General features: G+C 47.1%; 1 protein-coding gene across 8 annotated transcripts in view; it reads left to right on the forward strand.

Annotated features, from left to right (window-relative positions):
- Zdhhc14 (zDHHC palmitoyltransferase 14) overlaps nucleotides 1-23,901 on the forward strand; it is a 270,303-nt gene that overhangs the window by 150,983 nt on the left and 95,419 nt on the right. For 6 of the 8 annotated variants that reach the window (XR_015635207.1, XR_015635206.1, NM_001039343.2 and 3 more), the window contains 1 exon segment: nucleotides 6,276-6,436. The exons of the other annotated variants lie outside the window; for them this stretch is intronic. Coding sequence is in view for 4 of the 6 variants with exons in the window: in NM_001039343.2 (NP_001034432.1) it covers nucleotides 6,276-6,436 (161 nt within the window). In the remaining 2 variants the exon portion in view is untranslated. 8 annotated transcript variants of the gene reach the window in all.

Below are 23,901 nucleotides of genomic sequence, written 5' to 3' on the forward strand. Positions count from 1 at the left end.
TCATAAACTCTTATTAATGGGAATTTTCATACATGTATCTGCAGAAAGAAAATTAAGAGGTGAATTGTTTTAAGATGGAAAGGATCCTCTGTCACATGGCCATAGTATTTGCTGCACCTTATTTTTTATTTTTTTAATTGGATATATTTCTTTATTTACATTTCAAATGTTATTCCCTTTCCCAGTTTCTGGTCCATAAAGCTCCCTATCCCCTCCCCCTCCCCCATAAGGGTGTCCCCCCATCTAACCCCCTTACTGCCCCCCCATATTCCCCTGCACGGGGGGGGGTCCAACCTTGGCAGGACCAAGGGCTTTCCCTTCCCCTGGTGCCCCAACAAGGCTATCCTCTGCTACATATGCAGTTGGAGCCCTGGGTCTGTCCATGTACAGTCTTTCAGTAGTGGTTTAGTCCCTGGGAGCTCTGGTTGGTTGGCATTGTTGTTCTTATGGGGTCGCAAACCTTCACCTCTTTCAGTCCTTCCTCTAATTCCCCCCAGGGGGGTCCTGTTCTCAGCTCAGTGGTTTGCTGCTTTTTCTCACCTTATTAATATTGTCTCATCTTGTTGCATTTTGTTTCTCTTTAGCAAAGTTAATCTTCTCTCAAAAACTGACTTATGGGCAAAGAGGGACTTCATTGCTCAATAATGAAATCCAGTTTTTATACTCAAAATGTCGAAGAAACTGGTCTCAAGGTTTTCACTCTTTATGGGATTATCTTTATGTCAGATTCTATCCTATTGAGCCAATATCTAAACAGAAATGTAAGAGTCAGTGATTCTAGGATATTAATAGCCAATGGCAAAGATAAATTTACATCTGGTTATAAAAATGAATCATTTTATCTATGGGTATGATGTATATGTGTGTATGTACATGGGTGTATGCATATATTCATGAATGTAGGCAGTCTGTTTGCTCATGTGTCTAAGATGTGTGTCTGAATGCAGGGATGCATGCTGTCCAGGTGATGTATGTGGAGGTCAGAGGACAATCTCAACACTGGTCCTTGCCTCCTATCTTGTTTGAGACAGGGTCTCTTATGCCAGAATAGCTGCCGCGTGAGCCTCAAGAATGGGGGTTCCTTCTGTCTCTACCTCCCTATTAGATCACTGGACTTACAATCGTGTGATACAGTGACTTAGCTACACCTGGTTTGGGTAGATGCCACCCCAGGTCTTCACATACAGGAGCTATTTCCACAGCAGCTGGCTGTGGACTTTTAATAGGAAAAGTCTTCTGATTTCATGGTCTCCAATAACATCATACCCAGAGATGGTTCCACTTTTCATGTATAAACATCAAAACACACACAAGTATTTTCCCCTGAATAGTTATTAAAATTGCTTTTCAAGGGTTGGAGGGATGGCTCAGCCATTAAAGGCTAGGCTCACAACCAAAAATTCAACATTGCTGCTGGAATAGGAAAAAGGGCTGTATAGTACCGTGGCAGTGTTCCCGTCGGCCTTTCCTTTCCCTACAGTGAACTTGGTGACACTTTGTACACGGGTATCCGTGTACCTGTATCATCATAGCAGGAGTCAGATGGCTCACGATGCTGTTCCTGACTGGAGTGAAGGCATCACATCACTGTAGCCTTTGTTTTGTCTGGTGCCAAATTAGCTGATACCTTTTATGTCCCATAAAAACCGGAATGCTTTCAGAGTCTTATTCCCCCACTCCCCACCCCGTCTCCTCCTGTCACTTTATGAAGACAGAGATGCCTGTCTCCTGTTCTCTGTGCTGCCCTGGGCCGTATGTAGGTCACAATTCCGGAGACAGAAATAGGACTCCAAATGGTGTTTATGTCTCTGGCAGCTGTATCATCATCTTGTATGAAATCCAGGCCCTCGGGGGCGGAGGCTGCACACCGCAGATGGTGCTCAGCGGAGCCCAGGGCACTGTTGCTCAGAATGTGAAGGAGCTGTTTGCTTCCAAGGGGTCTGAGCTTGGACTGAGAATTTCTGAGCTGCTCATAGCTGTTTGGCTGTTGGAGCAATGCTGCCAGTTGCTGTGGGCTGGCAAGCGGCCCACCCAGCCTCATTCCTCCTGGAGTTCCACGTTCCCAGTCACAATCAAAGGCAGAGTCTGCTTACTGCTTTTCATCACCAGGACTATAGATGCTCTCGGCTTCTTCTGAACTCCAGTCTGAAGCTGTCTCTTTAGCACAGATGCCGTCATTTAGAAGCATGGAGCCTACAGATTCGATAAAGGGGTTACAAGGGACTTCCCAAAAGAACTTAGCACCGTCCTCGGTCACGAAGAGGTGGAAGAGGACAGCTGTCACCAGGTGCCCACTGTTTCATATTGCTGAGCTGACTTAAAGACCTCATCTCCTACAGCATCGAAGCGTGGAGGATCCCCAAGGGCCTAGCAAATGCTTTCGGAGCATGTACCTGACACACAGTAGTTCAGGGAGCTATGGAATAGTCTCTCCTCATCTTCTCTGAGGCAGCCACACAGAAGGGCAGCTCCTCAGCTCCCACATAAAGGCCTCAGCACATTAGAGGGCACATAATAAATGCAATCATAAGAACAATAACGTATCCATTTATATCCAAATTCAACTTTAAATATTCATTCCATTTTATCTCCCTATGCCATCCATACTTTCCCTAAACTATTTGAAAGAAGACTGCATACCTCGTGATGCCTTATTCCCGAATACTGCAACGTACATTCCTAAGAATAAGGACCTCTCACGTAATAGACATGTGCAGTCAATGTTGGCAAGTTTAACACTGGCCTGCCTCGGTCGAATTCCCTGTGGATGATTTATTTCTGGTGGCCACACACTGGCTCATTTTCAAGGGTTAACACAATTCAAGGTTGCTTTTTCAATGACAATGAAAGAACAAAGCCAACATCTGCATGATATGAAACATGCTTTTAATGAGCTCCAAAATCTGGGTCCCTTCCTTATCACTCCCAAGCTGCTGTCACAGTGCACAGTGATGAAATTGAATTTAGGTGCCTCGTGAACATGCTAAACATGCCCCCCATGGTGGCTAGTTTTGATTGCTGACTTGACACAGTGTAGAATCTATCGGGAAGAGAGTCCCAAGGAGACACTGTCTAGATTAGGTTGGCCCGTGGGCCTGCCTGTTGCCCAGAAGGGATCTCTTCATTGGATAAAGTGAAGCAGGAAGACCTACCCTTCATGTGAGCATGTCTCCTACCAGCAGCCTGCACTGATTCATCTCTGTCTGCTCTTGACTATGAGTGCAATAGGACTAATTGTTTCAAGTTCTTGCCACCTTCATGTCCCCATCACGACCCACTGTGACTTATGATTGTGAGCTGAATAAACCCTTTATTGTTTAGGTTGCTTGTGTCAGGGTATTTTTATCACAGCAACATGAAATGAAACTAAAACACACACCCCCCAAAAAAGTATCATCCACCAGACCCTCTCACACATCAGATTCTAATGGTTGTTTCATAGTCAATCTCGAATGAGAGAACAGTCATTTCTGATGAGATGTCTTCATGTCTCAAGTTGAAATATAAGTGCCACGCTAGACCCTGGACCCCAGGCCCACACACAGTGAAAGAGGTGGGGGTGAGAGGCGTTTCAGTAGATCTGCATACCAGGAAAAAAAATTCTGCATTCTCAGGAATATAAAAGAACTGCTGTTTGCTTGGTTGTAGTCCCTCAGTCCTTAAGTATTTAATTGAAGCTTTTCAGTGCTTACTATCATAAAATCAAATGTTTGGGGAGAGGTGGAAGTTTACTAATAAGTATTAATGATGCCAGTTTTCGCCTAAGCCCTCTGGAGAGACGCACAGGCCCCACTTCACACACAGTAAATAACAACCGAATTGAAGCTGTGATGTGAATGAATATTTTTTCCCAAAGGGATATTTCGTCAAGTTCATGATGCTATTACAGAGTGTTGGAGACTGAGGGATTTACAAAGAGCATAGATTCATTTCCAACAGTTCTGGAGGCCAGAAAAGCCAAGGTCAAGGGGGCCTCCTTGTATCAAATGCTACAACTCCCCATGGCAGAAGAGAAGAAGCAGGAGAAAGGGCAATCAAAAGGGGCTTGAACTCAGTCTTGCAATAAACACATTCTTGAAGCATGGAACTTCTGCTGGTAACATCAGTCTGTTTGTAAGAACGTTTCCTCGGGCTCACTTACTAATCAGAGCCCTCCAGTTGGAGGACATTCACTTTGGAGGTAATGTTCCAGACACGCTAACTTTTGGGTACAGTCTCCCCATTCAGGAGTTTCTCAAGGTCAGAGTTTCTTAGATTTTCCTTTTTTCTAAGCAAAGTCCTCTGTATCCTCACACTCTCCCCGCCACGTTCACCTTCTATGAGGTTCTGAGGATGCTCAGAGCTGCCTGGAGTTGCTACAAGAATAGCAGTGGTCTGTTTTTGATTGTTTTGAATCCTGTGAAGAAGCATCACAGCTGTATGTCAGGCAAGCTGGACGTGACATGGCACTGTTTGGGTGTTTCCACGTCAGGGGTTGGAAGGTTGTTAGGTAAGCACTGGAGATGGACCAGGTGCTGCGTCTAGTCAGGTAGCTTACCTAAAGACAAGTCCATGTGGCCAGCAGGGAATCAGCCCCCATTACCACACTGAGACCATCCCACCACCTTCTCAAAGTCACAGGGCTTCTCTGAGCTTCTTCAGGGCAGAAGATTCTGAAAAGCCTTTGCTCCTTCAGCAAAGCGGTCCCTGTCATGTGGCCCTTAAGAGCAACTCTTAGCAGTATCCCTTGGGCATCCCAACAGAGGCCCGCACACAGCGGGGCGCTAGTACCCAGATAGGAGCCACACCCCCATCCAGAGCTTCCTTCTTCTCTGGCCAAACCTCTCTGCTTCTGACCTGCCAGGAGTCCTCTCCCACCAGGCACTGCGGTCTGCGGAGCCCCTTGGGTTTCTTCCACACCCATGACATCATTTAACACGGCCACAAGAGACCAATGGTAGCCACGGCAGACCTTGTCTTTTACCAGATTCCAGGCATTGGGCTAACTCGTCCCTTTCCCACTCACCACCTCTGTAATGCCAAGGCTCCATGTCGGCACGCCCGCGGCCTAGTGCTTAGACCTACCTAACCCCACCCCACCACACCACAGTAAGAGGTCAAGGTCAGGTGCTGCGTCTCAGGCACAGACTTTAGCCTGCCCAAGTCACCCCTCCTCCGCTGCCACCGTATGTGCTCTTCTGTCCAACAGCAAGCAGGACTTCGCAGAATCCAGGGGTGAATAGCGACGAGCATCTCTTGTTCCAGCGACCTGAAAGAGGGGGATCAATGTGATCCAGGGTGCGGAGCCCACGATGGGGAACCAAGAAAGACCCTGTCCCTTAAAGACAAACAACAGAGAAATTACTGGAGCCACACTACACTCATGAACTGATCGCGCAGATGCTTTCCGGGAAAGCCTGGGATTGGCCTCGCTTAGCCAATGATTCTCCTTCCCCGCCCTTCAGAAACACCCACGCACGTTCGTTTCGCGGCGTGGCAGCCTCTTTTGGACCAACTGCCCCCACAGTATTGACAAATGAGTCCTCAGTTCTTGCAAGTGAACGTTCTGCTGGTCGAAAGAACGTTGTTTGACCCTGGTGGGTCCCATAGAGGTGTCTCTAAATCGGCATCATCTTCTGTGGTTCCAGAGGGGGTAGGGCTGAGGACCATGATCGTTTACAGTGCAAAGGGCTTGTGTATATTTATTCAAACGCCAGACATTCTAAATCGATTATACAAGCAGGATTTTTTTTTTTCTGGTCAGCTAGCATCTTGCTTACAGGACTTGTGCTGTCATGGTCGACAGGAGGGGGACGTTGTCACAGAAAGCACTACAGACCACTGCAAGTCTACATTTTCTTCTTTAAACTTGTAATTCATCATCTCTTCTGTGGGTATATGTGTGTGTGAGTGTGAATGTGCACCCACCACAGTGCACACACATGTGGAAACCTCCCAAGCACGGCCCGGGGTTTTGTTTCACGCTGTTCATTTTATGTGAGACAGGGTCTCTTTATTAATCCAGGTTAGCTGGCCAGTGAGCTTTCCAGGAATTCTCCTGTCTTAGTCTCCCTTCTCTCGATAAGAGTTCTGGGATTACAAACATGTGCGTGGAATCTGGGGATCTAAACTCAGATTCTCACACTTGTCAGACAAGTGCCTTAGACTGAGCCTCACTCCACTGCCCAGGATTTCTCAGCCCAGACGAGTTTAAGTAGGAATCGGTCTCCCTCCTCTGACTGCGGATCCTAACACTGTAATTCATTTCTCCCTTCTCTCTTGCACCCTGCTGGCAGCTGTCGGTACCTCGCAGAGAAAATCACCCCTGCCATCCCCGTGGTCGGTGGCATCCTGTTCTTCTTTGTGATGGGGACTCTGCTTCGGACCAGCTTCAGTGACCCGGGAGTTCTCCCTCGAGCCACTCCTGATGAAGCAGCTGATCTGGAAAGGCAAATAGGTAACACTAAGGCTCTGCTTTTAGCCTTCAGCCGCTCCCCGCCAGGGCCAGCTCCAGAGTCAGGGACAGCCTGGGGTGCTCGGGCAGCGGGAATGGTGCTGGCTGGCGTGAAGTGGCCTGGAAGAAAGGAGCCAGTAAGAGATGACCCGAGTCGAAAGTTGGGATGTGGTTGAGGTAAGACTGGGAGCACCGTAGTGTTAACACAGGACCTGTGCCACTATGCAAGAAGCACCCTCCCCCCTCAGTGAGAAAGGTTTCCAGATGTTTCTCTGAAACTCAAGCATCCAATTCTGCTCCGCTATAGAACCTCAGTGGTTACTTTTTCTCCGCAGGTCCTGACAACTTTCCTAGTTTCCATAATAAAAGCTAAGCACGTTGGTTACTTTTCTTGTTGTTGTGACAAAGTATCTGTCAAAGGAATTTAAAGGAGGGGTTTGCTCTGACTGACTGTTTGAGGGTTGCCTTTAGAGTTTCTATTGCTGCTGCTGAACACCAGGACCAAAAAATCAAATTGGGAAGGGAAGGGTTTATTCAGCTTACACTTCCGTGTTGCTTGCCAGGAAGCCAAGACAGGAACTCACACAGGGCAGGAACCTGGAGGCAGAAGCTGATGCAGAGGCCATGGAGGGTGCTGCTTACTGGCTTGTTCCCCACGGCTTACTCACCTGCTTTCTCATAGAACCCAGGACCACCAGCCCAGGTTGGGGTGGGCCCTGTCCCACTGATCACTAATTTAAGAAATGTCCTACAGTTGGATCTTAAGGAGGCATTTTCTCAATTAACATTCCCTCCTTTCAGATGCCTCCAGTGTGTGTGTCAAGTTGACTAAGACTAGCCAGCAAAGGTGGCCATCACAGTGGCCAGAGCCTGAGGCACCTGGTCATAGATCAGACTGTATCTGCTACTAGGATACAAATGCTGCTGTTCAACTTGCTTTTCCTAATTCATTCATTCTTCAGCCCCAGCTCACAGAACCATATAGTGTTGGGGGGAGGGAGGATGTCTTTCTACCACAACTAATCCACCCAGAAGATTCCTTACAGACAGTCCCAAAGACTTGTCTCCTAAGTGATTCTAGACCCTGTCAAGTTGATGATCAATGTTAAGCCACCATACAAGGCAAAGTTATATCTTAGACGGTCTTATTTATACAGCCAGGATTTCTTTCGGTTACATACCATAGCATTATGTACCAGTTGTGTATGCTGAAATGAATAGCTTTATTTTCCTTAGAAACTGAAGCCTGAAGTTAGAGTTTACAGAAATCTAGTTTGAAATTTTAAAACAGATCCTAATCTCTTCACACAACAAGCTTTAAAAGTATCGAGAACCTTTTCTAGATAGCGCATGCTTGGTTTGTCTTGTGGATGTATAATTTTGCTAGAGCTCACCAGTAAGCTTGACAAGAATAGCAGTCAGCCTGTGATGACTGAAAGTGAACATATAGGGCTGGAAAAACCACTCAGCAGGGATTTCTCTCCTGGTTCCCTTCACAGCCTCTGCTCAAGCGGCAGGGGATTTCTTTGCTGTGGCACAAGCAGGTACAGGCGTGGCCAGGGCTAGAAATGTTCTTACATTTCCCAAGGTTAAAGCAAAGTTGTGTCTTCCTCTCAGTCATTGCTCCGTCCTCCATGCCTCTCATCCCTTCGTGGCCCTCACCTGAGGCAGCCTTTAACACTGGGAGGAGGAGTTGCCACTATTGCTCTGCGGCCATCTTGTTTTCTGAAGAGAGAAGAGAGGAGATGGGGGGCAGTCTCAGGGGAAAGAACACCCTTCTCTAGCCCCTGTGTCTTGGGACTCCAGGACAGGGACATTTTTAGGCATGATCATGACTTTCATGGGACTTGCTCACATCTATGAAACTTTGTGACAATAAAGTTCTTATTGTTCTCCTTTACGGAAGGGGAGGGAGGTCATATCCTTCAAAGAGGGCCTCCAGTAAGTGGAAGTGAAGAGCTGGAACCAGGTCCTCAGGTTTCTGCCCCTAGTTCCCTCTCTTTCCTGTATCCCCGAGGAGAGGAGAAAGTGGGGGCCAGTTCTATTCAGGAGAAGACTGGATTTGTAGTCTGGGCCATTTCACATCAGTATGCATATGGAAAATCCTCTGCTTGGTGCAAAAACCACAGAAAGTGACACAGAGTGTACTGTGATCCCCAGAGGCCTCTTCCAGAGCAGTGCGAGGGTTGGGTGTCCTACCTTCCTGTATGCTCCGACTGCATCGGGAGTGCAATTGGATTTCTCTACTATAAATGCAGACTCAGAGGCATGATGTGTTGAGGCTCAAGTATCTTTTAAACGAACTCTGTCCCATGACCCCAAAGGCATAGACTCTATGAAAGGGAGACTGAGGAATAGATGGGTCCAAACAAGACTTGATTTCTCCTGGAGGGAAGACAACCAACTGGCAAGCTGAACAGAACTGCCAGAAACAGTCACTGAAATCAATCAGGCTGGAAGCAGCCAAAGTCTGGGCATGTGTGGCGTTCTTGCCACGTGTTTCTATCTCGGTGCCCCAGTGCTGAAGGTAAGGAAATTCCACCAAGACCTGCTAAGCCAGGAACACCTTTCCCCTCAGAGGAATGGCCTCAATTCCAAGTGGAACACCCAAAATACAAATAAGCAAGTTTTTGTCTTAAACTAGAAAGGCAGAGCAAACTAAACTCAAAGCAAGCCACATGGGGGTGAGGGGCGCTCAGAAAGCTTAGACAGGAAACCAATAAAATAGAATAGAGGAAAAAGCAGGATGTAATCAACGAGGTGAGACGTCAGTTCTTTGAAAAGATCAACAAAATCGGCACATCTTTTCCTTTATTGATGAGAGAGACAGACAGACAGACAAAAGGAATTGTTGAAATCAGGAGCAGACACATTTCCACAGATGATGTATGAAGACCTGGGCGTACATAAGAATCTTAACACCTGCGGTTGGGGATTTAGCTCAGCGGTAGAGCACTTGCCTAGCAAGCGCAAGGCCCTGGGTTCGGTCCCCTGCTCCGAAAAAAAGAAAAAAAAAAAAGAATCTTAACACCCTGTGTCATTAGGGTGCTGTGACTCAAACCGACAACGACACACCCACAATTCCCACCCCTGGGATGACCCTGATTTAAAAAAAAAAAAAAAAGTAAGGATGTGGATAACCTAAAATGCTTACTCATTGCCCGTGGTGATGTTTTGAAAAGCAATTCCTCAAAAATCTTGAAAAATCTGAACACAGTTACCACATGAGCCAGAAATTCCATTCCTACATATAGAGCCAAGGAAAATAGTAGGATCCATTTCCTCATAAAGATTGTTAAACCTGGTGGCCAAAAAACGAGCAGAACTCACACGTCTTCAGTGGGTGATTTGATAAACTGTCGTCTTGCACATTTGATAAACTGTCATCTTGCATATCTGCCCAATAGAATCCTATTAGCATAAAAAAGTGCTACTCGGATGAATCAAGAGAGCACGGCGCTAAGTGAAAGAAGCCAGACGTGCAAGACTCCATTTATATCATTAGGACTAAAAGACAAATCTCTAGAGACAGAAAACAGAGCAGTAAAATCCTGGGACAGGGGTAAGAGTGCAGGTTAATTACACCCACCATGATGTGGAGGGCTGGGGTGACGAATCCAGCCTAAACTCAGGGTAAGGTGACGGCTGCATACTTCAGCGGGTTGCTGTTTGTAGTTTGTAAATTACACTTCAATAGTGTGATTTTTTTAAGGGAAGGAGGAGAGACTGTGGAGAGGGAATAAGCAGCCACTGGGGTGTGGGTCGTACTCTTGTTCACACGTTCACTGGCTGTGTGACTTTAGACCAGGGCATAGTTTTCTCAGTGTGTGCCCCAGGTTTTGTCTAGACAGTAGGGACAATGGCGTGTATCCTGTGAGGTGCTTACTAGGACCCTGGCACTCAGCAGATGATGTTATATTTTATTTGCCCATCTTTTTTTTAAGTCCTCTTTTTTTCCACCCCTTTGTGTCTTTGCCTTCCGAAAACTCGAGTTCTCATACGAGGCTACCAGGAGTATGAAGGGAAGGAATTCTCAGGCAGAGCCGGGCACTGTGCCCCACCCCCAAACCTGAAGGGTTCAGCCATACAGTTCTCTTCCTCACAGCTGTGACTCTTGCTGAGGACCCCTGTACGCTACTTGGGCTTTTGAAAAGAAGATTTTGTTTCAGCGAGACCTTAGCATTTCTTTTGTGCCATCTGGCCGGAAAAAGAAAACGAAAATTTAGGTTTAAAAGAAATTACTTTTATTATTAAGGTTATTAATTCTAATTACCTGTTTATAGCGTGTGCACAGGAAAGCTTGGTGAGAGCCACATGAGTAGTTTATTGAGTTTGCCAAGGATTCGAACAGCCATGCTCCGCCCCCCACCCCCAGGCTTCTGCAGAGGCGTGGGTGTTTAGGGAGAGGGCTCAGGGCTTCCGAGCCTGCTCTGAGGCTCTTAAAAATGTCACAAAGTTCCTATGTTATAAAAATGTCCCCAATAACTTAGGTTACAAAACAAGAGACATTAAGAAGCATCAGGGGTCCGAGGAAGGTCATGTAAAGGTCAACACAGGCTCCCTTGGAAACCCCTAGCTTCCCTTCATCCAGGAACAATCAGTACCAAGTGATTGATTTGGGATTAGAAAACAAACAAAGGCTGACACAGTGTCCTACAAATTTCAGGATAAAGTGCCTCATTTCTACTAGTGGTGGAAAGAGGACTGCTTAGGCCCAGTCCCTAGAGTCATCTCTGCCCTGGAGTCTCTACAATCCCAGGGCTGCCAAGACCAGGAACATCCTTGTAGAGAGTAGATGATATCTGTCCTGTGAACCTGGCCTGTTTGACTTCCAAAGCAAGATGAAGACATTCTTCCCAGGGTACAGAAACCCAAATATTAGCTGTGAGGTCAACCCATTGCCGAATGGGACTGAGGATGTAGCTCAGCGGTAGAGAGCTTGCCTGGGGTATATGGTGTCTAGAGGAGGGGAGATGATGTAGGAGGAAGAGGAGAAAGGAGAAGTGGAGGATGCTTGCCTGTCCCCTGATGGGATCCTATCAAGTCTATCCTCCCTCCCCATTTCTCCCTCCCTGCCATTTTTCCTTCTCCTTCTCTTCCCAACTCCCTTCCCCCTCATTTGACCAAACCATCCATCAAGTTTTATCTCTGTGGTTAGAAATGTTAGGAAACGCAGTACGACAGCCTAAAGCAGGAGTCCTCTGCCCTCAGTAGCCCAGTGCCACCCCGTCCCGGGTGAGGTCGCAGGAGTTCCCAGGACCACTGAAAGGGCTGGCCATCCCTATGACTTGCTGGAGTTGTTCTCCAGTGACATTGTTCGCCTGTGTTTATGAACTGAAATGTCTTCACTTTTATTTAATGACACTAATGGATTTTGCTAAAGAAAATCATTTCTGAGGAAGGAATGCAGCCCAGTGACGAGATGCACTGTATCATGTACACGGCTGGGTGCAATCCCCAGCACTGGGGCATGACGTTTCTGGGAACACTGTTAGCCAATTAAAGACTTTAGCCAATTTTCTCTATTGCCATTGAGCTGATTCCAGTGTTTTCCTCTTCCATTTTATTTTATTAAAGTTATTTTATTGGAGTAATTTCTTTTCTGCATAAAATTCGAAATGAAATTTTTATCAAGGCTCTTTAGTACTCTGAAACACCCACTGTAACTTTTCTTTCAGAATTATAATTTTTAAGTGTGCGCATGTGTATGTATATGTGTGTGTGCGTGTATGTCTGTATGTGTGTTTGTGCGTATGTATGTCTGTGTGTGTGTGCATGTGTGTATGTGTGTGTTTGTGTGTGTTTATATGTGTGTGTTTGTGTGTGCATATGTATGTCTGTGTGTATATGTGTGTGTGTTTGTATGTGTCTGTGTGTATGTGTGTGTATGTCTGCGTGTGTGTGTGTGTTTGTGTGTATATGTATATGTATGTGTATATGTGTGTAGTGTGTGTTTATGTGTATGTTTGTATGTGTGTCTGTGTGTATGTGTGTACATGTCTGTGTGTGTGTTTGTGTGTATGTCTGTGTGTGTTTGTGTGTATGTCCGTGTGTGTTTGTGTGTGTATGTGTGTGTGTTTGTGTGTGTATGTGTGTGTGTGTTTGTATGTGTATGTCTGTGTGTGTGTGTGTACGTATGTATGTATGTGTGTCCCAAAGCATATCTCCCTCAATCATTCTTTATCTTATTTTTTGAATCAATCTCACTGAACCTGAAGCTTGCTAATTCAGCAGGGCTGGCTAGCAAGTACCTGAAATCTGCCTGCTCTAATTCCTCTGTACTAGAATTATAGGCATAAACCACCGTGCACCACTGTGCACCACCATGCACCACCATGCACCACCATGCACCACCATGCACCATCATGCACCACCAAGGACCACCATACACCACCATGCACCACCATGCACCACCATGCACCCCATGCACCACCATGCACCACCGTGCACCACCGTGCACCACCGTGCACCACCATTGCATCACCAAGGACCACCATGCACCACCAAGGACCACCGTGCACCACCGTGCACCACCATGCACCACCATGCACCACCAAGGACCACTGTGCACCACCAAGGACCACCATACACTAGCATGTCATTCCCCCCAGTTTTTATTTGTTTGTTTGCTTGCTTGCTTATTTGTTTTTAGGAAGTCAGGTTACTAACATAGTGTGGCCAAATCCTTCTACAGTGACTGACCCACTTGTGTCTGCTGAGAGGACAAGTCCTCACTCAGCCCATGCCTGACTTTATGACCTTTCACCCGGGCGTTGGTGATCTGAACTCAGGACCTTATGCTTGTATGGCACAATAACCACTGAGCCATGCCCCCAGCCCAGAACCACTGTTACTACAGGAACAAGCTTTATTGATGATGTAATTTTGTCACGTGATGTGGAGGGCTTTGGAGTTCTTTTTAGCCACCTTTTAGTTTCCTATTGGGCTGATTAGACCTGTTGCTAGTGTCTACCATGGAACTGGTCTAAAACATGCTTGCTTCATTCATGCTTTTATTTATTTGCATAATGACTACTCTATTGGCTGTGATTGGTCTGCAGTGAAATCTGCTACACCGTATGCTGGAACTCTGTGTACTGTGTACCTGTTATTCTTACTGTTACAGAGACACAGATTGGCGGGCTCCAACTGGCAGGTGCTATAGGCAAATGTTCTAACGATCTTTCACCAATTTTTAGAAGACAAGGTTTGTGTGTGTGTGTGTGTGTGTGTGTGTTTGTGTGTGTTTGTGTGTGTGTGTGTGTGTGTTATTTTGTTTTCATTTGTTTGTTTTTGTCTTGTTTGTTTGTTTTGCTGTCCCCTCAGGTCTCATTTTTCGGATGACCTCCCAAGTCCCCACAAGTCACCGTTCCTGTGGTCTCTGTCTACAGTAATCATTTCTGAGACTCACAGACATTTGACCGGTGCCTAGAGCTCTGTCCAGAATGAAGTCCCACCTGTCTCTGAGGTCCCTTCTGCCTCCCTCAGCCTTTCTGACCTGCTCTTCTCTGCCCAGCTCTTGCCAGGGTCTTTGGGGTGCCAGCTGGAGAGCTTTTGGACTGTCATCTATGCACTTACCTGGGCCCGGCGACCAGAACATCCTTTGTGCTTATCGAGAGTCTTTTCTGCAGTTGGCTCCCTGGCCCTGATGAGCAGGCAGAGCAATGTTCTTGCATTTTCCTCATTACCCTATTGTCTCATGGAGGCATCATGCCAGGTTTCCCCACATAGCATCTCAGCTCACGCAGCAACTGCCCTGTCATATCCAGCCGACTAACGTCCCTGCTTTATGTGCAAGAAAATAAAGTGATTTGCAGGAGGTCATTTGGCCAGAGCCGTGAGACCCAGTGCAGGTCCATAAGTCATCCCTCCCTACACTCTTAGCTGCTTCCAAGTCCTGTCCCCATCCTGAAGCCATGGAGCCGGGGCTCCGGAAGGACACTTCTGGACTTACTCAAATACATAACATTTCCCTTTCTTCTGGATTCCGTTTTCTCTCCCCCGAGACTGGCACCATCACCCAGCCCTGGCTTCCTGTCTCCTGAACTGACTTCCTCCATCCTTTCTGCCATTCAGACATGGGTACTGGGTAGGCATCTCCTAGCTGCCAAAGGCCTACACTAAGTGGGCAGAGAATGAAGTGCTGCACAGACTCCAGACATCCCTGTTGCCATCTGGGAGCTGCCTAAGGATCCTGGCTGTGTTATGTGGTGGTTCTGTCCCTGCTGTGTATGTGTTTGTGGTATCTGTGTGGCACTTAAGAAGGGCAGAGTGAAGGAGCTCGCCATAAGAGACAAAAGCTTTTGATGAAAACAGCATCTTAGGAAGAGAAGAGGGGGAAACGAGATCCTTTGTTCTAGAGGAAATTCTAGAATGATCTACCATGTGTGTAGATGGAAGAGTGGGCGGTCAGTGTCCCTCATGAGTGCAGAGCAGAGGCTCAGAGTGTCAACATTCTCGATTGTCTCTCTTAGTAAACCCCAGAGCTGGGGACCAGATGTCACAGTTCAACAGTGACACACATTTGGGGTAAATACCACAAGATTCTGAGAGTCTAGTTCTAGGGAAGGAAGGAGAAAGAGTTTTCTTTTGTCATAGGATTCGGAAGGGTGTGTGGTTTTCATCCGGCGCATGTGCGGAAGCACGTGCCGTTTCTTCCTCTCATAGATAGCTCAAACGCATGGGACAGAGCGAGTGCTGCCATTGAGCTCTGTTTCCAAAGCACGTATTCCCTTATTTTGAAGGTTGTTCTGGATAATGAGCGCTCAGGGTGGCGCTCTACCGGTTGCTACAGAAAGCCATCCGGCAGTTCATCTCCTTTAATGGGGACTTGTTATACAGTCATCTCTCCGTCTTCCTGTAACTTTGTGTGTCAGAAAGTGAGTTGTCCGTCCCTCCAAGGACTGCATGAAACAAGGGGTTCTGTTTAAATAAATGAGATTATTCTTTTGTTCTCACACAGACCTGAGCTAAGACTTCCAAAGCCCTCAATCTACATAGATATTCCAATAGTTACATTGTCTCCATCCTAAATCAATTCTGTCTCTCCTCTTCTATCTTCCCCAGTCCTCTCTCTCCCCTCCTCTCCTTTCCCCTCCCATCTCCTTCCCTCCCCTCCTATCTCCCCCTTCCCTCTCTCCGCTCCTCCTCTCCCTTTTAATTTCCCTCCCCTCCTCTCCCCTGTCCTGTTTTCTCCTCCCCTCCCTTCTCTTCTTGTCCCCTCTCCTCTCTTCCCCTCCCCTCCCCTCCCCTCTCTTTCCCTCCCCTCTCCTCCCTCTCATCCCCTCCCTTCCCTTCTCTGATTGTAGAACTGGAATTGAATCTAGGCCCTCACACAGCTGGCCAAGTGTTCAAATACTGCGCTTCATCCCCAAAACAGTTTTTACTTTTTTTTAGACATGGTCTCAACAAAGTTACCCTGGGTAGCTTTGACCTCATTCTGTAGTCTTGGCTGGCCTTGCACTTGTCACCTTCCTGCTTGAGCCTCCTTAGTAGCTGAGATTATAAGCCTGGACCACACAATCCTGTGTATAGATGGAGTTCTTTAGGGTGAATTGGCAAATTCCTCTGTGAAAGCAATATTAGTTTATATTGGATAAGGGAAAGGCTCTCTTGGTCTCACTAAGCCAAATTCACTGTCCTGACAGGTAGTACGAAGTCAGCCCAGGGTGGTCACTCAGCGAGGCTGATGTGCTTTGCCAAGCAACAGAAGCGTGTGGTAAACCTAGCCAGTTCCCATCCACAGGACCGTGAAAGAGGGAAAGACTAGTGAAATAGTCAGGATTGGGAGGTGTCTTCATGGGACAGAGAGAGTATGATGCAAGCAGAGGAAAGGAGGACTGCGTGGCATGGAAGGGACAGATGGGACCACATGTGGCTCAAGTGCGTAGTCAGCAAACCATCTGGAGTACATCAGTGAAGAGCCAAGGCCCGCTCTACCAGCCAGGGGCACTGAGAAGGCTGAGGATCCCGACTTCCCTCCCGTGTGACCTTACTTGTTGTACCTGTCGCCCTCCCAGCAGCATGCTCTTCAAGCCTGTGCTCTGAGTTGTAGAACATCCCCACTGATGGACATCCTGGACAATTCTTTTAGTGGATGGATGGGTAAATCGAGGCCCAGAGACAGAGGGTCAATCTTGTCATGCTCACAGAGAGCTCATCGGTGAGGAATCTGGGACCCTCGTGCTAATGTCTGGCACAGAAGCTAAGTATTGTGTTCCTCTCCTTCGATTCTTTTGCCTCAGAAAGAGAACTAAGCATTTACTATTATACACAGTAGAGTCAAGGGGGGAAATGCCATCAGTGTCAGCCAGGAGCTGTGAGAAACGCAGTCTCCAGCCTGGCCCACTTCTGAGTCAGAATCTGCATAATCGGTACCAAGGTAGCAGCTGAGTTACGGGAATTCTGAAACATAGCCCTCAGGCTGCCACTGAACACCTAGTGACTGTCCTTACCAACTGTCAGCCTCTCCTCTGAATCCTCAGGACTGAGTGCTTGCTGAGTCTGGCTAACTACATCAGTATTGGGCCCTGATAGACCTCCTGCAGTGCTGTGGGATCGAGGCACATTCTTCCCTATGATTGAGGTGGCTCAACTGGAAAGGTGCTTATAATGCAAGCAAGAAGATCTGAGTTCAAATCCCCAGCACCCATGTTAAAAAGCGGCAATGCAAGCCTACAGCAGCAGCATCGAGCAGGAAGGAGACATGGCAGGAAAGTCCCTGATGCTCACTGGCCAGCCTAACTAGCCAATCAGTGAACTCTAAGTTCAGTGAGTGACCCTAACTAAAAAGAAATAAGGTGGAGAGCACTTGAGGAAGGCAGCCATCATGAACTCTGGCCTTCATCTCACACCCAGGGACACACAGCTGCATGAACGCTTACTTACGTCTTACGCACGTAACCACAGTAACAAATGCCTGCTCTTTGCATAGTGCCTTATGGATGCCAAAGTCTGTTTGGTTTTTATTAGGAAAATATCTGATCATGAACCCAAGGTCTGCAGACAAACCTGTTAGTCCTGATTCCCAGTCCCACCACTTTATAACTTTGAAGAATTCATTGACTACTTGGAGCCTCCATTTTGTTGTCCACTAGAGGTATGCCTACTAAGTGCAAGCATCCGTCACGAGGCAATCGCTCTAACGTGAGCCCTGTCCCCTTGGCTTACCTGTGGAAATCTGGACCCAAACGCTTCATGTTCTTTAGCCTCTTGAGCTGCTCACACAGGGAGAACCCCGTGCTCTGCTCCCTCTAAAATGCAAAGCTGCGTGCACACGTGTGTAAGTACAACAAATAAATGACAGGTTCTGCAGAAGACGTGAGCTATTTAAAAAGAGCCCAGTGGTATCACTGTCATCTGTGTTTTAACTGACATGTTTGGGAGGAAGAAGCAAGGTAAGGAAACAGTAGCCTTTTTGAGTGGAGGACTGAATCGGTCAGATAAGATTCATTCAAAAGTCAGCAGGGTACCATGCTGGGCAAATGACCTGATTGCAGTGCACAGGAGCAAGGAGGAGGGAGATGAGGTTGGCTTCCAGGGCACAATGCCCTTCCACGAGGCTGCTTAGCGGAGCGAGGAGGCTTTGTGCTGGGGAGCAGATTCATATGTCCCACGTGCAGAGGTGCTGTCCCTGGCAGATCGGAAACCATGGTGTCTGTGAGGACAGAGGGACCAGACCAAGGCGAGGAGATGTGAGGATGGTGAGGAGGGGGTGGGCACGCCGGGGGGTCGGGGAAAAGGCGGGTGGGTCCAGCATGGAAGAAACACTAAACACTTGTCACAGAGGAACAGAGGGAGTGACCAGAGAAGCGTGGGGTCTTAACAGACAGGGAGCTCTCTCCCTGATCTTCTCGTTACTGTCTAAGCAGATGCTTCAGGGCACCTGTCAGAAGTTCGAGGTCAGCTTCCTTCAAAGGGAGGGAAGGGAGACAGGGACTCGGTGCGGTTTGCAGTGGGGAGGAGACTTCTGGCTCAGCTTTACACACACTGAAAAAGTGTGGAAATTCCTGAGGAACAAAGTTAGAGTCAGCAGATAGAAAAGAGATCAGGGATGAGGGGGCATCCTGATTAAACCAACCCTGGACTCTAGTGCAAGTCAGGCCAGGGTAACCAATGTTATCTGGAGTGGTCAGGGACCAGATACTGAGTAACCAGATACTGTAGTGTTCCAGATAACCTGGCCTAGCAGGATTCCTATTAAGTGGGGGTTAACACAGAAATGAAACAGAAGCCCAGTTGCATTGAGAGGACATGGCTAGAATTTAGACAAGGGAAGAATCTTTGTCACCACAAATGTCCTTAAGTCATCCAAGGTGCCCCAATGTTCCAGGGTAACCCCTTACAGCAACTCTGAATCTGTGAGGTGTCATCTGCGGGGCCTACATCTACTCAGCTCTCACCGAAACTCAACTCGTCCTACTCTGAAGCTGGCGTCATACCACGCCCCACTTACTTCCCTGCGACCAACCTCTGTCTCCCTTCTGTGAAGTCATGTACTGGAGAGTAGGACTGGTGCCACTTAGGCAGGGCCCTGAACAACTTCCAGATGAACAGCATGCGTTCATCAGATGCGCTCTGAGGGTAAGCGTTGCCACGTGAGCACATGCGTACTAGCATCCAATGTGTGATCCAAAGCTAGGTGTGAGCACCCTAGGAATCACTCCTGTCCTGCAGTCAGAGGCGAGAAGCCACCTAGAGAGAGAGGATAGTGTTCTGGGGTTCAGGGTGGTAAGACCTAGGAACAGTGGACCATCCCGACGGGGCATAAGAAAACAATTCCTGTTTTCATTTATCCAAAATTACCTTCCAAAGCACCAGTGAAGGGCTTTGAGCTCACATGGACCAACAGAAGTGATGATGGTTACCTCTATGAAGCTGTAGGTGACCACTCTCTAGAAGGAAGGCCAGGCGGGTGCATGCCAAGTTACAGTTACAGGCTATCATAATTTGGAGCGTGTACGTTCACTCATTGGTGTATGCATACATTGTATCAGAGTATGTGTTCTGGTGAATACTTTGTGTGTGTGTGTGTGTGTGTGTGTGTGTGTGTGTATTGTGGTGTATGCTGTGTATGTTCTGGAACACACTTGAGTGTGTGTGTGTATGTATGTATGTATTGTGGTGTATACTTGTGTGTGTTCTGGTACACACTTGAGTGTGTGTGTGTGTGTGTGTATGTTCTGGTGCATATGTGTGTTTATGTATATATATGTATTATGGTGTGTGTGTGTATGTGTTCTGGTACACACTTGTGTGTATGTGTATTGTAGTGTATGCTTGTGTGTGTTCTGGTACACACTTGAGTGTGTATGTGTGTGTATGTTCTGGTGCATAAGTGTGTGTGTGTGTGTGTGTGTGTGTGTGTGTGTGTGTGTGTGTAAGCCAGAAATCAGTCTTGAGTGTTGTTCCTCAGCGTCCACCCGCCTTGTCTTTTGAGACAGGTTCTCTCAGCTGAGGAGCCTGCTCAGCCTGCTAGCAAACCCCAGAGATCTTCCTGCCTCTGCCCCCAGCACTGGGATTACAGTGAGCAGTACCGTGCTGGGCGCTTTACGTGGTGGGTTCTGTGGCTCAAACTCCAGCCCTGGTGTGTGTGCATTAATTAATTTATTGATTGAAAGATCTCCAGCCTTGGAATGTGTACATTTTTTAAAAATCTGTTTCTGTTTAAGGATAGAAACTTGAAGTCCAACAGTCCTTGAGGAAGTTGGTTTTTACACTCAGTAGAAATCAGCAAACCAGAACAGACACATCTGCGGCCTGCAGGACACTGAAGCACAACACACTGTCAGTGTACAGAGCAGTGTGCCCGCTAGAGGTGCGACCAAGCCACCAAAACGACCCAATAGACCCAATTGCCTACTTTCTAGTACCGAGATTTAAAATTTTTAAGTAATGAGCGAAACTAATTTTAATATTTTATTTCTTATCCCAAATATTATCACTCCAATGTGTATTCAATATTAAAAACATTAATATAATACTTTATTCATACTCTTTTTTTTTTCACCAAGTCTTTCAAATCTATGCATATCGAATACTCACAAGGCAGATCTGGCTTAAAGGACAGTTACCAAGCGCAGACACTCTGGTTCACAGGAGGCGTGAGGGCAGATGTTTCTCAGACCCCGTGTTGCTTACGGTGTTTGTTCCTCCAACTCGAAGGCCTATGTAGCATCCCTACTGCTGCTAATGAGGGTCTTTAATTACAGGGATGATAACCAATGGACCACTAGGCTCATTAACTTCAGGCTTAGCAGACTGGGGAGGAAAACTGGCTTAGCTTCATTGTTTGTTTTCCTCATTAAAGCAGTGATTCAATCACTCATCCAACCTTTGTTTACTGAATGCTTCCTGGGCAGGAGACACTGTGATAATAGCCGGTTATACTCTTGACAAGCTTCTTGGTTTTTTTGTGCGATTTTCCCGATATAAAGTCATAAACAATGGGACTGTTTGACGTACCTAAAGAAACCCAGCACTATTGTTCATGGATGTGGTTAAAGCCCATGCCATTTGATTAGACCAGTGGTTCTTGGACTTGTGTGTCAATCAGAATCACAATAACTAGTGGCCTTGTTAAGCGTAGGTCACAGACTGGCTTATGTCTCAGTGTGTCTTAGCATGACTTGCTAGTGTGAGCACCTGAGTTTAATCCCCAGAACCTATGAATAAAAAGCTGGGCATCTGGGGCTGGAAAAGCGGGCTCAGCAGATAGGAATGGCTTATCGTTTTAAAAGAAACATCTGACCGAGCAGGCAGCAGTCACAAGGCTTAGCCACTGTACCTAAGCCTTAAGTGACTCAAAAGCAAGTTCAGACAATGTACGTGCCTTTTTCTTTCTATTAAAAAAGACACATTATTTTTTACCAGCGCATGATAGGATTCGGGTGCCATCTACAGAAAGGTTGAGTTCATAGAAAGGGAAAGAGACTAAGTCGGGTGGCAAAATGACCTGTATATGTATCATGGCTGGATGTGAGCAGGAGGGCCTCTGACCCCCTGTCCCTCTCGCAATAATGCCATCTGTCCTGTGTCTGGACAAGAACCATAAGAAGACTGTGGAATAAATACAAAATGCTTCTCACTTATGTGGCATTCAAAAAATAGTCTCATGATATTTAATGAGTATGGTCCTCGTGGGTATTTAGTTAAGAAATCAGTTACCACCAGTTCACTAATTTGAGCTTGGCAAATAAAAGAATGGGGACTGGGAAGATGCCTCAGCGCTTAAGATTTGTGGCTCTTCCAGAGGACCTGGGTTCAAAACCCAGCACTGACATGGTGGGTCATAACTGTCTACTCTGGTGCCTGGGACTCTGACTCCCTCATCTGGCACTATTCCACATATGTGATATGCAGACATATGTGTAGGCAAAACCCCCCTACACATAAGTAATAGTCATTAAGTAGAAGAATCAAAGGAACTACAGCCAAGTGGGGGAAGTGAGAGTTGCACACATGTGAGGAAGCACAGATAACCTTAAAATAAAGGTGGGAAATGCTGCTTTGGGGGGAGGGGAGGTCGGTTGACAAAATGCTGACATCACCAGCCTGAGCATTTGGGTTCAATTCCTAGCACCCGTCTAAAATGGCAGGCGTGCTAGTGCCTTCTTATACCTCAGGGCTAGGAAGGCAGAGACAGGAGGATCCCTGGGGCATGCTGACCAGCCAACCTAGCCATTGTGAGCTCTAGGTTCAGCAGGAGACACTGTCCCCACCAAATTGTAGCAATTGAAGAAGATACTCTGGTCTCCACATAAACATATATGAACACATACATGCACATGCATACACATGTATACACACATACATATACACATGCATAAACATATATAATCACACTCACACACAAACAGAGAGAGAGAGAGAGAGAGAGAGAGAGAGAGAGAGAGAAAGAGAGAGAGAAATGCCAACAAGGACTGATTGCAGCTTCTATGCTGTTGCCAAGTAATTCTTTGTGGGGAGGCCAGTCCTAGAAATTTGACAATAAAATCATCTTACATTGCTGTTAAGTGTCCCCTCAGAGAGGAAACCACCCTGGGGGAGGGGGTTGGAGGACCTTGGTAGTGATGTCATCTATGTTGGTGAGGGCTAAGAAGCATGAGCCTAAAACCAAAACAGATTAAACAGGAAGATATCGGGACAAAACCAAGCTGAGCTTGATGTGGGGTGACAGGAAGGACATGTGTTGCCCCAGGAGATAGATGAAGAGGGGAGACTGTTATTTCAGAATATGAAAATGCTGAGGATGACAGATGCTCAGATAGGAGTCCATGACTACTGATGGAGGTGCCTCTCCACAGGGAGAGGCAATAATGACTGAATCTGAGGAGTGGATAACAGGCTGAGCCACTCAGAACAGATATCAGCAGTTAAGAAGTCAGTACAAGGAAAGAAAGGAAACGGGTAACATGCATGTATCACGTGCTGTATGTCAGACACTGTTTGAACGGTTCACATGTCATTTCAACCCATCAAGCAACCTATGAGCAACCTATACTCATAGAGCAGCCAGGGAGATGGAGGCTTGGAAGGGACAAGTGATGTCTCCCAGTTGGGAAGAAGAACTGTGTCACCCCCATGCCCAGCTGCCTAGTTTTCCTCTTGCCTGCTGTGCTGAGCTGGGATTGCAGGGTGATGGGGTTCTGCAGAGGGAACAGGTCTGGAATGTAGGTGGTCATGTGAGATTTGAAGGGAATGAGGCTCCTACTCTGGGATAAGGTCAGGATTGCAGAGGCCACAGGAGAGCCATACAAAGGCCGAGCAGACATCCTGGGAAAGGTAGAGAGAAGAGGTTCATATTTACAACTTAGTTCAGGGGTCCCTGAAGCTGGAACAGTGATGGAGACAGAGATGTGAGAGGTGAGACATTGGAGGCAGCCAGGGCCCTTCACTGAGGGACAAGTCAGATGGCTCTGCTGCTCGTGGCTAGGGTCTCGGTAGGTGGCTTGGCCACCACAGTAGCGTCTTCTTCTTAGAAGACACTATCATACCATGAGACTAAGAGAGCCATATTAGACCCCAGGGACACCCAGTGCTGCTTCTGGTCCCAATCTGTATCAGTAGAGGAAGATTTCTAAGGGATGATTAATTCAGCAGGAAAAGAGCAGACTAGAAGAAGCAAACTGATCAGACAGGAGACCCCAGCAGGAGACCCCCTGGCAAGTCAGGAAAGGGTCAGTCAATGACTCTAGAGCTCCATGTGTTGCCAAGACTGGCAGAGTTGTCTGTTCTGACGGCAGGCGGAGGACACCTGATTTGTGCCCACGTGAGGCTGTTCATTTCTAAAGGTTCATTCTACACAGATGCCTGTAGGTGGGCAGATAGGGCTGGAGTGGACTTGCATAATTCAACAGGGCTGAGGACCTGGATATGTCCAAAGAGGTTGGTGTTTGTGTTTAAAATGAGAGAGAAGCCAAATGCTACTTCAGGGGCGGAGCATCATTTGTTCTCATGTGCAAATTTAG

The sequence above is a fragment of the Rattus norvegicus genome, chromosome 1 (genome assembly GCF_021556685.1).
Source record: "Rattus norvegicus strain SHRSP/BbbUtx chromosome 1, alternate assembly SHRSP_T2T, whole genome shotgun sequence".
Taxonomy (NCBI): Eukaryota; Metazoa; Chordata; class Mammalia; order Rodentia; family Muridae; genus Rattus; species Rattus norvegicus.